The sequence below is a fragment of the Tripterygium wilfordii genome, chromosome 16, assembly GCF_013401445.1.
Source record: "Tripterygium wilfordii isolate XIE 37 chromosome 16, ASM1340144v1, whole genome shotgun sequence".
In the NCBI taxonomy this organism is placed as follows: domain Eukaryota; kingdom Viridiplantae; phylum Streptophyta; class Magnoliopsida; order Celastrales; family Celastraceae; genus Tripterygium; species Tripterygium wilfordii.
In genome coordinates, this window is record NC_052247.1 from 3,857,977 (window position 1) to 3,873,735 (window position 15,759).

The 15,759-nt window shown below is 36.1% G+C and overlaps 2 protein-coding genes across 2 annotated transcripts; one reads left to right on the forward strand and one right to left on the reverse strand.

Annotated features, from left to right (window-relative positions):
* Positions 1–929: 929 nt before the first annotated feature.
* Positions 930–10,750, forward strand: LOC119981004. Its single transcript, XM_038823937.1, has 8 exons — positions 930–1,155; positions 1,920–3,163; positions 3,986–5,354; positions 6,234–6,513; positions 7,498–7,605; positions 7,692–7,970; positions 9,008–9,151; positions 10,009–10,750. The coding sequence occupies exons 2-8, from the start codon at positions 1,969–1,971 to the stop codon at positions 10,195–10,197; spliced, it is 3,564 nt and encodes a 1,187-aa protein (XP_038679865.1). The 5' UTR covers positions 930–1,155; positions 1,920–1,968; the 3' UTR covers positions 10,198–10,750.
* Positions 10,751–13,172: 2,422 nt separating this feature from the next.
* LOC119981282 (transcription factor MYB54) lies at positions 13,173–15,727 on the reverse strand. The gene is made up of 3 exons (XM_038824341.1): positions 15,323–15,727; positions 14,430–14,897; positions 13,173–13,925 (listed from the first exon to the last, which is right to left on the reverse strand). The coding sequence occupies exons 1-3, from the start codon at positions 15,435–15,437 to the stop codon at positions 13,735–13,737; spliced, it is 774 nt and encodes a 257-aa protein (XP_038680269.1). The 5' UTR covers positions 15,438–15,727; the 3' UTR covers positions 13,173–13,734.
* Between the last annotated feature and the right edge of the window lie 32 nt (positions 15,728–15,759).

Below are 15,759 nucleotides of genomic sequence, written 5' to 3' on the forward strand. Positions count from 1 at the left end.
ATTTTCCTCCTCAGCTCTAATCGTTAATTTTAACGAAAAAATGCAATATTCATGGCAGTCGAAAAGGCACAGCAATCCAATATTTTCATCCCCATAGACAATACTATTCAAAACTCTCCAAATTGAGCAACTAGGTTGAACGATCAATCTCGAATCAACAAGAGGAGATTCATTTGGGGTCTCAGCTAGCTGCGTTTCTCATATTTTGTAAATTGTCAGGAACACGAAGATTTGAGGAAGAAGATCTTGGGATAAACAAGTTGGATCTTGAGTGTGAGAAGAGGGGGAAGAAGAAAGTGGTAGAGGCAGAGAAAAGGATTGAGAGAGAAAACCTACCTGGCGATGAAATTTTTTCATTGTGAATGGTGCTTAAAAAATGTATTATTTTCTTAGGATAATCCATTGGAGAGGTCCAGTGTTAATACATAGGTAAAAACACCTTGGGCTGCGGTAGGTGTCACCAAATGTATGAAGAAGTGTACTATAAGCTCTAAAGCTTTTGGAAGAATTAGCCATGGGGCCATGCCATCTGAGCTACTCCTAATTCTGAATATAAATTGTAAGTTGTTATTTACTTAGAATAATAATGGCATGAATTAATAATTAGTCCAAGTCCAGTCCAGTCCAGTCCAGTCCATTGAGACCAATCTATAAATTCTCAAATGGTCCCTCCTAGTAAATATCATTCCATCTCCTTCAAATACCATAAACTAATAAAATCTAAAAAATGGAATATACTAGAAATCAAATTAGAACTCCCCATATTTAAAATATTTTCCCACAAATGACAATCAAAAAGAAACACTATATTCCATTGTCTACCGTCTGATCGATTAAAAACACGAATCACGATGCAGAATTCGAAGGTATCCAAGGATCACGGACGCAGGAAATTAAATATATATTTATTTAATATTTTTATTACAAGGAAAAAGGAAAAAGAAAAGTTTAAGCTGCTGTCTGTGTAATGCCAGGCCTGATACGAAGTAGGGAGTGCAGGCCGAAATTGAAAAACGGAAGGAGAGAAATGCTGATTGCCTGTCTTGTTGTATTGCAGAGCTGTGTGTTAACGTTAATGGTGGTTTGAGATGGGCCGCGACTCACTACCCAGAACTCCTTCCCTTCTTCTCTTGCAGGATTTTCGGCCTTCGATCCGTAAGTATTCGTCCATGTTTACGGACACTCGGATATGCGTAAGGATATCGTGTGTGCGAGCTTCTTTTTTTTTTTTATTGCTTTGCTTGACGAATCTGCGGATTGTGTTTGTATTTTTTAACTTTTTGTTGGGGATTGTTTTTGCTGGAAATTCTAGGGTTTTGGATTGGAGTTGTGGATCTTGGCATATGCCCATTTTGATTTTGCCTTTAAGGATTAGTCTAGGGTTTTGTTTTGGGTTGGGGAGAAAATGTGTGGGAGTATGAGCTGTTAAAATTCGAGGCCTTTTTGCCTTAATGGTGTTTTGATTGATTGAATTCGGCAGTACAGCGAATTTGGTATTTTTCTGACGGGTTTCTAGTGTTTAGGAAGTAAATGTGCTTATTGGATTGAGTTTGTGGTTTCCTTTTTTCTTTTTATTTCTTGGGTATTTGAACTTTGATTGAGAGTTATTGATATCTTTTGAAAACAACTTCTAGTTTGTATGATCTTCTGTTCTTTAATTGATATAGAAATTTAATTTCTCATCTAATGTGTTGTGGAGATGTTCTGATGTGCTCTTTCCACTTTCCAGTAGCTGACTGTGTAAGCTAGGGAAATAAATTAAAATTGTTATATTTATAGCTTCCATCATTTATAAGAATAGATTACTCACATCACAAGTTGCTTAGCCTATTACATGACTTCTGGCTTAGTTGCCTTTATTAGAAAGTCGACTCAAAATCCCTTAGGATAATCTTTTCTTTTTGCTTGGACTTTTTCAGGATTGGTGGTTTTTTCGTTCTAGTATCTCTCTGTACGCTTTTTCTGTTGATGATGGCAGACACAAACTCATTTGATGTGATTTTGGACTTCCTGCGGAGAAATCGCTTCACAAGAGCAGAGGCAGCTTTGTGGAGTGAGCTTAGTAATCGACCAGATTTAAATGGATCCATGAAAAATCTAAACATTGAAGACAAGGACTCTGGTAAGGTGTTGGAAGGAGAAAATGGGGGCAAATTAAACAGTGAAAATCAAGGGTCAGCTTCTCAAAACAGTGATGAAGTTTCTAAGGAGCTGATTGTGAAAGAGATAGAGTGTGGGACTGGTAGAAATGGGTCAGAAAGCAATTGGAGAAATGTTGCTTCTATTGGGGATCGGAGTAAGCCTGATGAGGCAATTGGAAAAAGTGTCAAGAGCTTCACTTTCTCTAAGAATTCAGAAGATGCTGTACTTGATTTGTATTCATGGAACTTCAATCCTAGCAATGGTCCCTCTGTTCCTTATCAAAATGATGGTGTGAATAATTCGAAGAACCTTTTGGAGCTTAAGATTTCTGAGCAGCCAAGAATGCGTACAACTGAAGGCACTGATTCGGCTAAAGTTGATTTGATGAGTGGAGAAGAGATTGTCTTTTCTGGTGAAAAGAGAACTTCATATATCAGAAGTACTAGTAAGGCCAATGTGGAATCTAAGTTCGAAAAAAGAAGTGATCCAATTGAAGTTGATCGGCCACTTATGATCAGCAGTGCATATTCTAAAGAGAATGTTGTGGACAACCCATGGTCCAGAGGTGACGATAACATGAATTCAAGTTCAGATCTATGGAAGGATTGTTCTGTCAAGACCGTCTTCCCATTTTCCAAGGGGGAAGTATCAACAAGTTATAGTACCACGAGTTCTGAGAAAAAAGAAGGAAAAAAGAAGGCAGTTAACATTGATGCTAGGGCTGCAATTAAAGAGCAGGTGGATGAGGTAGGTAGAGCTTTATATTTTGGGAAGTCTCTAGGCAGTTCTGACCAAAATCATGTAAGTAGTTCAGGTTTTCCTCTTGGTTCTGATAATGCAAAGGAAGATTTTCCCAGGCTCCCACCAGTTAGGCTCAAGTCAGAGGATAAGCCATTGAATGTTAATTGGGAGGAAAAGTTTGAGCGTGATGTACATGGCGAAAAGCTAACTAGTGCCGATAGTACCTTTCTTATTGGATCATATCTGGATGTTCCTATTGGACAAGAAATCAGCTCCTCGGGTGAGTTCATATAATAAATATGTTTTTCTGATACTGTAACATAAGATTAGGCATTAAACACGGATTGTGTTCGGTTGTTGATCATTTGAGGGTCTCTTTACATCCACTATTTGATACTTGCATCAATTTCTGGAATTGGATGAAAATTACTTTTTTGGTGCAGTTATTGTTGCAATGGCTCACCTTTCAGATATTAAAAATTATAAGGGATCCTTGTTGAAAAATGAGTAACCTTTTGCGTTAAGTGTTAGGCCATTGTCAACCTGGTTGATCCGTATAAGCACACATTACCAGTAAAATATACAGTTATCAATAAGGTCCTTATTACACTTTTCTTCACTCCAGTACTGTTTCTTGGTTTCTCCAACTTTTATACTGAGGAACTTGTCTTCTACATTGTGAAATTCTTTTTTTTATACATATTGTTTTAAGTCCCGTCTTTGAAATCCTTTATGAGAAAAAGAATGCCTTGGCTGCCTTAAATAATGTCCCTTAGAGATGTCATCCTATGGAATTTCTCAATGTGGTGGATGTGCATCTTCTTAGCATTCTTTGGTGCGGAGAATAAGAGACTGTCATGAGTGGTGATTCTTTAATATTTAAACTAATCTTTACTCTAAAAGCTACCATTGTCTGACAAAGGATGTTGATTATTTTATTCTAACATATTGAATTCATCCAATTCCTTGCTTTTGAAGTCTTTGGAAGGAATCTCCTGGTTATCTTATTGGGGTCTTCGATTTTTTTTTATATCTTATAACAAATAAATAGCTTGCTTGTTTGTCACTGGATGATATGCTTTTTTTTGAGTTCTTGGTGCAGGAATGAAAAGAGCTGTTGGAGGCAGCTGGTTATCTGTTAGTCAGGGAATCACAGAAGATACATCTGACCTGGTTTCTGGCTTTGCAACTGTTGGTGATGGATTGAGTGAATCGGTTGACTACCCTAATGAGTATTGGGATTCTGACGAGTATGACGACGACGATGATGTTGGATACATGAGACAACCTATTGAGGATGAGGCCTGGTTTCTGGCTCATGAAATTGATTATCCAAGTGACAATGAAAAAGGAACAGGTCATGGGAGTGTTCCTGACCCGCAGGAAAGAGGTCCTGCCAAAGATGATGAGGATGATCAATCGTTTGCGGAGGAAGATTCTTATTTTTCTGGTGAACAGTATTTTCAAACGAAAAATGTGGAACCTTTTTCAGCATCAGATGATCCTATAGGGTTGTCAGTGACTGAAATGTATGGCAGGAGCAATGAGAATGATTTAATGGCTCAATATGATGGACAATTGATGGATGAAGAAGAGCTAAATTTGATGCGTTCAGAACCTGTTTGGCAGGGATTTGTCACCCAGACAAACGAAATCATCATGTTAGGGGATGGTAAAGTTTTGAATGAGTCTGGGAGGGCACAGCTGGATGATATACGCATCGAGGAGGATCAGCATGGTTCAGTTAGATCTATCGGGGTGGGGATTAACAGTGATGCTGCTGAAATTGGTAGTGAAGTGCGTGAAAGTTTGGTAGGAGGCAGTAGTGAAGGAGACGTAGAGTACTTTTGTGATCAAGATGTCGGAACTGGCGCCTCTAGGCACTCTCCTTATGACTCAAACAAGAAGTATGTTGATAAATCTAACAAGGATGAACAGAGAATTAGTAAACATGATTCCCATAAATTCGTGGTAGAAAATGAAAAAAGTGTGTCTACCCAGGTGAAAAATCGGTCGGATGGGGTATTTTCATTTCCACCTCCTCTCAAGGATGGGGGAGCACTACAAGCAGTCTCTAGTAAATCTTTATGGTCAAAGAACTCTAATGCTGTTATAAATGATGAAATTGACAGCGGCTTGAATGCTTTGATGGGGAAGGATAGCATGCCTGCTTCATGGCAGCAGAAGAGCAGTGATTCTTCAACTGTCAAAAGTTCTAGGGATGACAATAATCTGAATGCTGTTAGATCAGCAAACTCCAGTCCGTCCTCCCTTTCAAATTATCGTTACACTGAACGTGAGCATGCGAAGAAAGAGGAGGATGAGAAAACTGATCTTGCTAGGGAAGAAGATCCTGAGGCAATATTTGGGGATGAGGAGGCAGCTGCTGTCCAAGAGCAAGTAAAGCAAATCAAGGCTCAGGAGGAGGAATTTGAAACGTTCAACCTCAAAATTGTTCATAGAAAAAACAGGCATGCATTTTCTTTCCTTATGAATTTGTTGAGTTGTAAACCAATTTATCCTGCTTGTGTATATATCAAGCTTGCTTGCTTGGGCTTAAGAAGCTTCCATTTACATCTATATCGACACTTATAATGATGTGTGAGTCCATAGTATACTATTAACTTCTCTTATCATTTTTTTCCCTGGAGTTGAGCTGGCAATATTGCTAAAGCACTCCTCCCCTCCTTCATCAGGTAGACCATGTTATTACCTCCTTAATCATAAAACTTTGTAATTCAACTTATTTGAGGCCCTTTGTTTAGCCTGCTCATAGTTTCTTGCTTGCACCTCCTTGGTGTGTCAATAAAAATTTTCCATTCAAACCCACCCACCCTTTGTTATTGGTGCTAGACTTTTCTTGGCCTATGACGTAAAATGCATTTCATTTGGTTGAATTCGAGAGTGAGAATTTAAAACCAACAATCTTGTAAGAAAAGAGTTATCTTCTGTGTGAGGGTGGTTGTTCTCTTTCCTGAGCTATGTATTCAGGACAATATTCTATTGTGGAGGCAAAGAATTTATGCATTGCATTCTAAGAATTTTTGTTTCAATATTCCCTGAATATTTGGCGGCATAAACCAATCTGCTAATTCTCTCAGTAAAACTAAGGATTGGGTAAGATACATGCTTGTATTCTTTTGCTGGCCATCTTCCACTTGAGCTTGACATAGTGCGCATATGATTTCCTTTTAAAATTTTTTGAATTTGCTCTGTAGTTTTTTCTGCTTGTTGCAAGCCAAAGCAAGTGGGATTCTAGAGAGATTGCTTCTCTTTTGTTGTTTCATTTCTCAGTTTCCAAGCTTTATTTCCTGAAAATCCTTTAACTTAAATATGACTTTTGCATACAGAACTGGCTTTGAGGAGGACAAGACCTTCCATGTTGTTCTAAACTCTGTAATAGCCGGGCGCTATCATGTCACTGAATACCTTGGATCAGCTGCATTCAGCAAAGCAATACAAGCACATGACCTGCATACTGGAATGGATGTTTGTGTGAAAATAATAAAGAATAACAAGGACTTCTTTGATCAAAGCCTTGATGAAATAAAGCTTCTCAAGTATGTCAACAAGCATGATCCTTATGACAAGTACCACATTCTGCGGTTATATGACTACTTTTATTACCGAGTAAGTGACATATGTTTGACTATGTAAAAAGATTTCTTCAGGAGATATACTTCTTGATTATGTTTTACGTTCATGCTCATCACAATGTCCAGTCCTCATTTTGTGTTATTTTATCTCATAATGCTCTAATTTAGAGTTTTTATCATAGTTCCTTGCCTCCCATGGTCCCACCGTGTTGTCTTGAATGCTGGCTCTCTGCATTCCCTCTGTGTATTTCATTGTCTGTAAAATTTAGCTTGTGTTTTCTTATCTGCTTATAAAATCTATGAACTAAGTGGTGCTCCAACTTCATGCAATTTGTTACTCCCCCTTATGATTCCATTTATTGTGAACATGCTATTCCCTGGATGCTTTGTCGGTGAACACTTGTTTTTAATGATATTTCCTAGTGCAATGCAATTTGTTCTTCTTTTCTTGCAAATGCTTTTTGTTGGAACCTTAGGCTTAATACAAGAGGAGGTGAATTGTATAAAGTAAGTAATTTCTAACCAGTTTGAAGTTTGAACTTTTCTGATTAGTAGAGTATGTTTTCTTATAGAAATCAGTTTGTTGACCTATGTAGTCTAGAAATTATGATATGGTGATTAACAAACAAAATGCTAAATCTATTCTGCCAGAGCAAATGCTAGTGATGCTCACACGCTTCAATCAATCAAGTAAATACAAAAGAAAAAAAAGAGAGACAAGTGAGGTTGTTTAGCTTGAATGTGAGTTATACCTGTGTGACTTTTGGTTCCACTTGGTGGGCTTGACCCCTGCCCAAAAGTGGGGGAGATTGTTGAGAAAAAGTCACTCATTGCTAAAATAAAGATTTGATGGACGGTTTTATAAGCTCATGTGTTCCTTGTTTTAAAGCTGCGGGCCCTGGGGCCTGTGATGGTTGGTCCATTGGATTGCTTTTATTAGATCTACCTAGGCCTTGAACAATCAATCCTTGTTGTCTGTTGCATGCTAAATTGATTCGTCTCGGACTTTACTTTGCAGGAACATTTGTTAATAGTATGTGAGCTTCTCAAGGCAAACCTATATGAATTTCATAAGTTTAATCGAGAATCCGGAGGGGAGGTTTACTTCACAATGCCAAGATTGCAGGTTTGGGGGTTGAATGTTCTTTTTGAGAGCTTTTATCAATTATTCATGCTGGTATGTAATATATTCCCATGAATTGCTCTTTGCAGTCGATCACCATTCAGTGTTTGGAGGCTTTACAGTTTTTGCATGGGCTTGGCCTTATACATTGTGATTTGAAGCCTGAGAATATTTTAGTGAAAAGTTACAGTAGATGTGAGGTAAAGGTCATTGATCTTGGGAGTAGCTGTTTTGAGACAGATCATCTATGTCCATATGTCCAATCCAGGTCCTACCGTGCTCCAGAGGTTATCTTGGGACTACCATATGACAAGAAGATAGACATTTGGTCACTTGGCTGCATATTATCAGAACTTTGTACAGGAAATGTGAGTTTAGCCAGATTAATTTAATTTTTTGTAATGTACCGGTAATTGATACTTTATCCTTGATCCATGCATTTTAGATTATTTCATCAAGACTTGGTGCATCTGGTTCACCATTGTGTATTTATCTAACAGTTGTGGACTCTTTTTTTTTTTTATGAAAAAGCCTTTTAAGATCTACCTTGGACCTTTTTTCCCTTTTAAATATATTAGTATTTTAGTTGAAATCCCTACAAAAAGTTATCTTGCTGTTTCGAAGGTTTATAATTCTTCTACATCGCTGTTGTAGTTAGTATGATATTTCATTAAGAGTTTAGTGATGCAAAAGTGACAGTGATCTATTTATATATGTTTATGAAGAGAGTAGTGATGAAAAAATGACAGTGATTTATGTTTTTACATAACTATAGTATCTGGACATAAACTGACACTATTCTAGTAGAGAGCCTATGCTCCCAATTAAATCTCCATGATAAATGGTTAAAAGTCTCTATGGTACTAGCGTTGAACATCTATCTACACAATACATGTAAATCCTATTATTATTTCCTAAAGATGCAAGTAATTTTACATATTTCATGGATTCAAATCGATTAAACGACATTAGGACTTTAAAGATCTTAGTTTCGGGGTACTTACCTAAGTTGTATTCGATCCAAAGTGAATTGTTAAGTCATAATTATGATATATCATCGTCACTTTAGCATTACAACCTCTATGCATAGTTTCGAGTGTCACATTTGAGCATGTATTTGTTGCACAAATCAAATAACAACATTCGTTGAGCGTTTGGCTGATGGAATGTATTTGTATTTGTGCTTTCTCCATCCTCTCGTTGTAGAGGATGCTGTTTGTTACTATGTTCTTTTCATACCTTTTCTTGGAAGGCAGACTCAACGTACATGAAACGAGGGTGTAGTTAACTTATCTATAGTAGTTGTTCGATGAATGGCATAATTGTATATCATAATTCTAGTTTTTTTTCTCAACATCAAGGGCGCTGGTGCATATGGTTTCTAATGAAACGTGCCTTTGTTTAGGTCCTCTTCCAAAATGATTCACCTGCAACGCTGCTTGCTCGAGTGATTGGAATCATTGGCCCCATTGATCAAAGCATGCTGGCCAAAGGGCGAGATACATACAAATATTTTACAAAAAATCACATGCTTTATGAACGGAACCAGGTTAGTCTTTTATTTCTGAAAGATATTTCTTTTTCCATTTGCAAATAAACTGTCTGCATTTTTGCACTTGTCAAAAGCTTGCACTTATGATATATAACAAAATGGAGATTTATAATTTTAGTCTGACAGAAAGACTGCAAATCGAAGGGTACTATCAGAATTGTTGCCTATAAGCATGTGTTGGTATTCATGAAAGGCCACAATATGAAAGATAGGGTGAAAGCATACTTTTTTCAAAACATATGTTTCATTGGCAAGCATGCATATGTTCTTGTTTTGATTTACGTAATAATTATTTTGTTTATTACCATCCCACAGCCACAATTTAGTTAAAGCAGCTAAAAGTCCTAGTATTTTGATCTGTGTACTGATGTACCAAAAAAGGTCCACCATCTTAAGTTTCCATTTGGTGTAGCAGTTAGTGGTTCTCTTTCATGTATCGTTGTTAAGCAATAATTAACTGACTTTTTTTTCTTTTTTTTTTTGGCTCATTTTTCCAACTTTGAACTGACACGCACATGATGCCCATCTAAGTCAAATATTAATTTTGTATAAGAAATTAAGAAGTCAACTAATGATGGATATTCGTTGTCAGATGGGATGTTGCAAGGAGCATTAGCAGCATGACGGCTGCCTAAGATTTTATTTTCTCCAAGGCTTTCATTTTCTTTTCTTCCCCTTTCCTGCCTCTTTATTGTGAATTTTTTTTGTTAGGGAGTATATCTTTTCAATTTCATTGATGTTGTGTTGGCAATATATAACATTATTCATTTGCATGATATTCTTTTGGTACTCAAAATAAATGTTAGTTACCATAAATTTTTCTGGGCACCGAATATTATTTTCTGCCTTCTCAGGAGACCAATAGACTGGAATACTTAATACCCAAAAAGACTTCATTGAGGCATCGACTGCCGATGGGGGACCAGGAGTTTATTGACTTTGTTAGTCACATACTTGAAATCAACCCAAAGAAGCGCCCATCTGCATCTGAGGCTCTGAAGCACCCCTGGTTATCATACCCTTACGAGCCGATATCATCTTAAATTAGCTGAAGCTTCTCTTACTGGAGGCAGCAAGCTGCAGTGCCCTTGTGTTTGGCCGTCAGTGGTGTTTGGGAGGGAAGGAACCACATCTGATTTCCAATTGAATTTGGCTCTCTCTTTGAAGCAATAATTATAAAAGTTATTGTGTCCCTTCTACCAACCTGCACGGTGCAGTGCGTTCAGAATTTGGTTTTGCAGGTCGTGTCTGTATTTTCCTCCCCTTACCGCCTTGTATTCGCTTTGCGTAATTGGGAATGTAATCTTTCCCTGACACATTGTGCTTTCAAAGGTTTTTTCAATCGCCTGTTTTGTGATCTGCTGGAGGGGGTATCTTAAAAATCTTGTTGTATATGAGGTGTGATAATTGTTTTAGGTTATGTGCTAGAGAAAAGCTGCATATCCAATTTTTTTGATTGGCTTGCAACAAATTGTTCCACTGTATTAACTTCAAAGCAAGCCTTAATCTGAGCTGTACTCTTTTATGTAATGCAAGCACTCTTTTTCATATCTTGTGTACAGAAATGGGTTTAGAGTTGAATTTGTAATTTTGTTATTATTTGTTTAATTTGAATTTCTTGTTTGCTGGGAATAGGAAGTGAGGTGGGTGATTATGGGGTTGGACAGTTTTCCATTTACTTATTTTGACTGTTTTCCAGAACGTCTGCTATGTTTGGTATGAACATTTGAGAGCATTCCATTAGACAATCTGTATGAGTAGCAAGGCTTTTTAAGCGACATGACACGTCAAACATTTTTTGTTAGCGCAACTCATCTCATTTCATCGGTAGTTTTGGAACTCATCTCACAACAATATGTCAAAATACAACACTTCCAAATTAACCCAACCTCATCATAGTAGGTCAAAATGCAACACTCCTAAACGAATCCAATGGTTAGGCGCTTGCTTTTTTCGTCAATTTGAAAGACACTAAGAGCAATACTAGTAGTTGTCATTTGTTTAGAAAGCTTAGAGCATCCACAATGGGATGATTTTGAAGTACTTGAGATGATACTTTCTTGATAAGTTAAGTGTTAGATGTCCACAATGGGTATAATGGAGTGTATTTCAAGTACTTGAAATGTTACTTTTTTGATAAGTATAGCGTTACCTGCACACAATGGGTGAAAAATGACACTTGAAAATTTAGTTGTGAAAAAAGGATACTTGAGAGTTGGAGTATGTATATAGTTGATGAATAGTGGAGAGATGATGAAAAGGAAGAAAGAGGTGATGAAAAGGAAGAAACAGATAATGAAAATGAAGAGAGAGAAGATGAAAAGGAAGAGAGAGATGATAAAAAGGAAGAGAGAGAAAATAGAGAAAGTGAGTATTGAGTGTTGGAATGTATGGAGTGTTGATGAATAGTGTATATTGTGTGATTCACTCATCCAATTAAATTGTGCCACGTAGGATAAAAAAGAAGAGAGAATGGTTTTGGAGTGCTTGATATTACAAGCACCACTGTGGATGCTCTTCTCATGAGCAACAAAAGAATAACGACGCCAAGAATTTAGGTGCTTCCCTCAATTGAGATAGGCAAGTAGTTTTCGATCAATTATATATTAATCAATATTCGATTGATTGGTCTAGGGTCGTCGAAGTCACTTCGTTTCTTTTTATCCAAGTTTCTTCTCTTTTTGTCTAACTCACTTCATTTTTTTTTTCTATGTGAGTTTCAAGAGTATCCCTATTCATTAAGTCCGAAATCCACATCTATGAATTGAAAGGTCCGAATAATGGAAAACAACATTCACTATGAACGTACGTATGTATGTATGTATATGTGTATATCCATGCATTATACGTTAATCCGACTGTATATATCCATGTTGTTGCCCCCTCTTATTATATAGCTCACCTCATGCCTACGTGTGTGTACGTATGTTTTTCTTTATGTTTCTGTCTGAGAGTTCTGGAAAATGTCAAAGTTAATATTTTTTGATACTCAGAGTACATGCAAAGTTCTTGGGGTGTGTGTATATATATATATATATATATATATATATATATATATATATATACATATATATTTTGATACTCAGAGTACATGCAAAGTTCTTGGGGTGTGTATATATATATACATATATACATATATATATATATACATATATATTTTGATACTCAGAGTACATGCAAAGTTCTTGGGGTGTGTGTGTATATATATATTCTTGGTATATAGAAAGATAAATAAAGAACACAATATCCATGATTGGGAATAAATTAAACAGGACGTTCATATATCTTACCTCTACAACAACATGCAAATTTATATACCTAATTAACTAGAATTAATTAACGAATCCAGGGATGCGAAGAGTTTAACATGGACACATGGTATAGAATTAGGGGCGGATCTATGTTTAGGCTAGGCAGGCTTGAAAACAAATTATCATATATGCTACTAAATAACTAAATTTCAAATTAAATCCACTTATTTATATTTTTTCTAATAATTTTACAATATGTATGGTTAATTTAAAATCTATAATTATTGATTGATATACAATCATACACATACAAGAGAACAAATATTTATTGCTACACACTCATACATGATGATAGATGATTTCCACTCCATGAAAAATCGTTTTTCATAACTTAAATGATTGTTTATTCCAGGTCACATTTATATATATATATATATATATATATATATGTCTAATTTAATAACTATATAGATATTTACTTAATTTAAGGACTAAAATTACTTATTCGATCACTTTTCATTAAACGTCCTAAAAAAATTTCGGATACGCTACCCCTCAACTCCCATCAACCTTCGCCTCCCCTCTTATAAATTTCTACATCCACTGTTGACCAACCCCTAAATCCATTTACTAGATCTGCCCCTATATATATATATATATATATATATATATATATATATATATATATATATATATATATATATATATATATATATATATATATCATGTAAATATACCATTATATTTGAGTTTGGAATCAACAGAGATTCTGCAATTAATTTGAACATTCCTTCTTCTTCTTTTTCTCTTGATACATTGTTTTACACTAGCATTCTGGATTAAAGATTTTGCTTTTAATACATGCAACTTCATTTTCCCTACACATACATACATATGCCTAGCTAATTAACTGCTACGTACATATGTCTCTTAAATATTACATATTCATACATCTGCCAAATGCAATTAAAGTTGTAACTTCTAGTTCTAGTTAGCTAGGTAAGTAGTTGAAACAACTCATCAAGCATGCTTGATACATTTATATATATGTGTAGATGCGTTTTTTTTTTTGCATCCACAGGATTATCCGCTCTGGGGTACCTCTACAGGCGTTCCTACTATCCCCTCACGGTATTCACTTTCCCATCTCCACGAGGTCATGGGTTCTAGTGGGGAGGTGGGATATTTTTCTGAAATAAATCCGTGAGTGAAGGGTAAGAACGCCCTTAAAAGTACCCAGAGTGGACAATTCCTTGGATGCAAAAAAAGCATCCACAATATGTATACATGTAAGTGATTTAGTTGATAAGAGATGGATGATCACCACAACTATGAAGAAGAGCTTCCAATTGATAGGAAATCAAAGAATAATGGAACACCAGGTGCTGCCTTCTTGTGTTGCTCCTGCTGATTGACTTCCTCATCATCTCTTCTTGCATTGTCTATCACTTCACTTTTGTTGGATTCTGTGTTTATTTGGAGAAAATCATAAAACTCCATCGGCTGATTCTTATTATAATCTGCAACACATGTAAGAATACATAATTAATCTTCAAAAAAGAAAAACAAATAATAAATATCCCTATGCATATATGAACCAATTTATATAATATATACACATGGTTTGAAATACAATAATGCACACTAATCAGGAAAATTTGACATTGTAAAACTTCATTAAATTGAGTTTAAAAAAATTGACAGTAAATAGGGTAAACAGAGAAAATAGTTCAATATTAAAATACTTAAATAATTTACTTAACTTTCTTCTTCTTAAAATTTGATAATTGTGGATGTGTTTTTGCAGCCAAAGATATTGATACACACTCTCTCAAACTAAAGAGGTTATGGATTAATTCGAGTGGGGGAAGCGGGATCATTTTCTACTATGAGGGGAGGGTAAGAATACCCGTAGATGTACTTCAGAGTGGACAATATCTTTAGACAATACTCAAATATTTTTATAAAAAAAACATTAATGGAAGACACAAGTGATACAAGACATAGAACTCCATTGCCTTTACCTTCATGTTGTGAAGACATCAGATTTTGGACATGGAAGCTGTGAGTAGTACTGAAAGGATGCTCATGATATTTTTCACAATACTTGTCAACAAATATTGAACCAAGACTCCTCCTCATCCCATTGTCACACCCCATGATTTGCAAGTCAGCTGGTTTAGAGATATTAGAAGAAGAAGAAGAAGAAGAAGAAGGTTTATGGTGATGATGATTATGGTTTAGTAGAAGTGATTGAGCTGCTCTTTTGGCATAAAGCCTTGATCTTTCTCTACACCTTCTTGCCATAATAACATGCCAATGATTCTTGACAGCGTTGTCGGTTCGACCGGGGAAAAGCCTGGCAATAACAGCCCATCTGTTGCCATGAATTCTATGTGAAGCAAGAAGCCTCTCTTCTTCCTCTTCTGTGAAAGGTGTTCGATTGATTCTTGGATCCAACTGATTGAACCATCTCAACCTACAACTCTTCCCTGCACATATATACATATACATATACATATATATATATATATATCATCAATTTGTTTAATAATTAAGCAAAACCATGTATCAATTAGTCACTGTCACATACATTAACTTCTCCCTAAATTAACTTCCTTGCATTTTTAGGTGCATATATATGTTAGCTGGGTTGTTAGCATCAAACCCTAGAACCCATAATTTTTTCAATAACTAGATATTTTGAGAAAATCTTGTAAGAAAAGGTAAATATCAAGTCAGTTGTTTCAAATAGAGATTTTAGGCACTACATGTGTATATATATATATATATGTTACTGCTACTAGAAGCCCTAGAGGGTTCATATTCAATAGTAACAAATGATTTAAGCAGAAAATCAAGTGGTGGGTTGCTCTAGTTGATTGATGAGGTATTGATCGATGATAAATATAATTACCTGATCTTCCTTGAAGCTTTTCGGCTATGGCGTTCCAATTATGAGGACCGTATTTTTCCACCAACTCCTTAAGCTTTTCATCTTCAGCTGGCCTCCAGTGGCCTCTGGTACACATGATCTGATCTTCTTCTAGCTTAGCTAGCGACAACTATCTATCAAACCCTAATCCAATCCTCTCTCCTCTTTGTACTTCTACAACTATCTAGCTACTACCTAAAGAAACCAAAATCAGAGAGAGAGAGAGAGAGAGAGAAGTAGTGGTGGTGGTATAGGAAGATGAGATGATTATATAATTATTTGTGGAAGAAAAAGAGAGAGATTAGAGATAATTGGGAAAGTGTTTGAATTCCGTTAGAGAGTGCGGAGGGTTTGGACAGACCTCGGAGTGCACCAGCGATTGATGCTACGTCTAGGCTAACAAACAAACGCACCCTCTT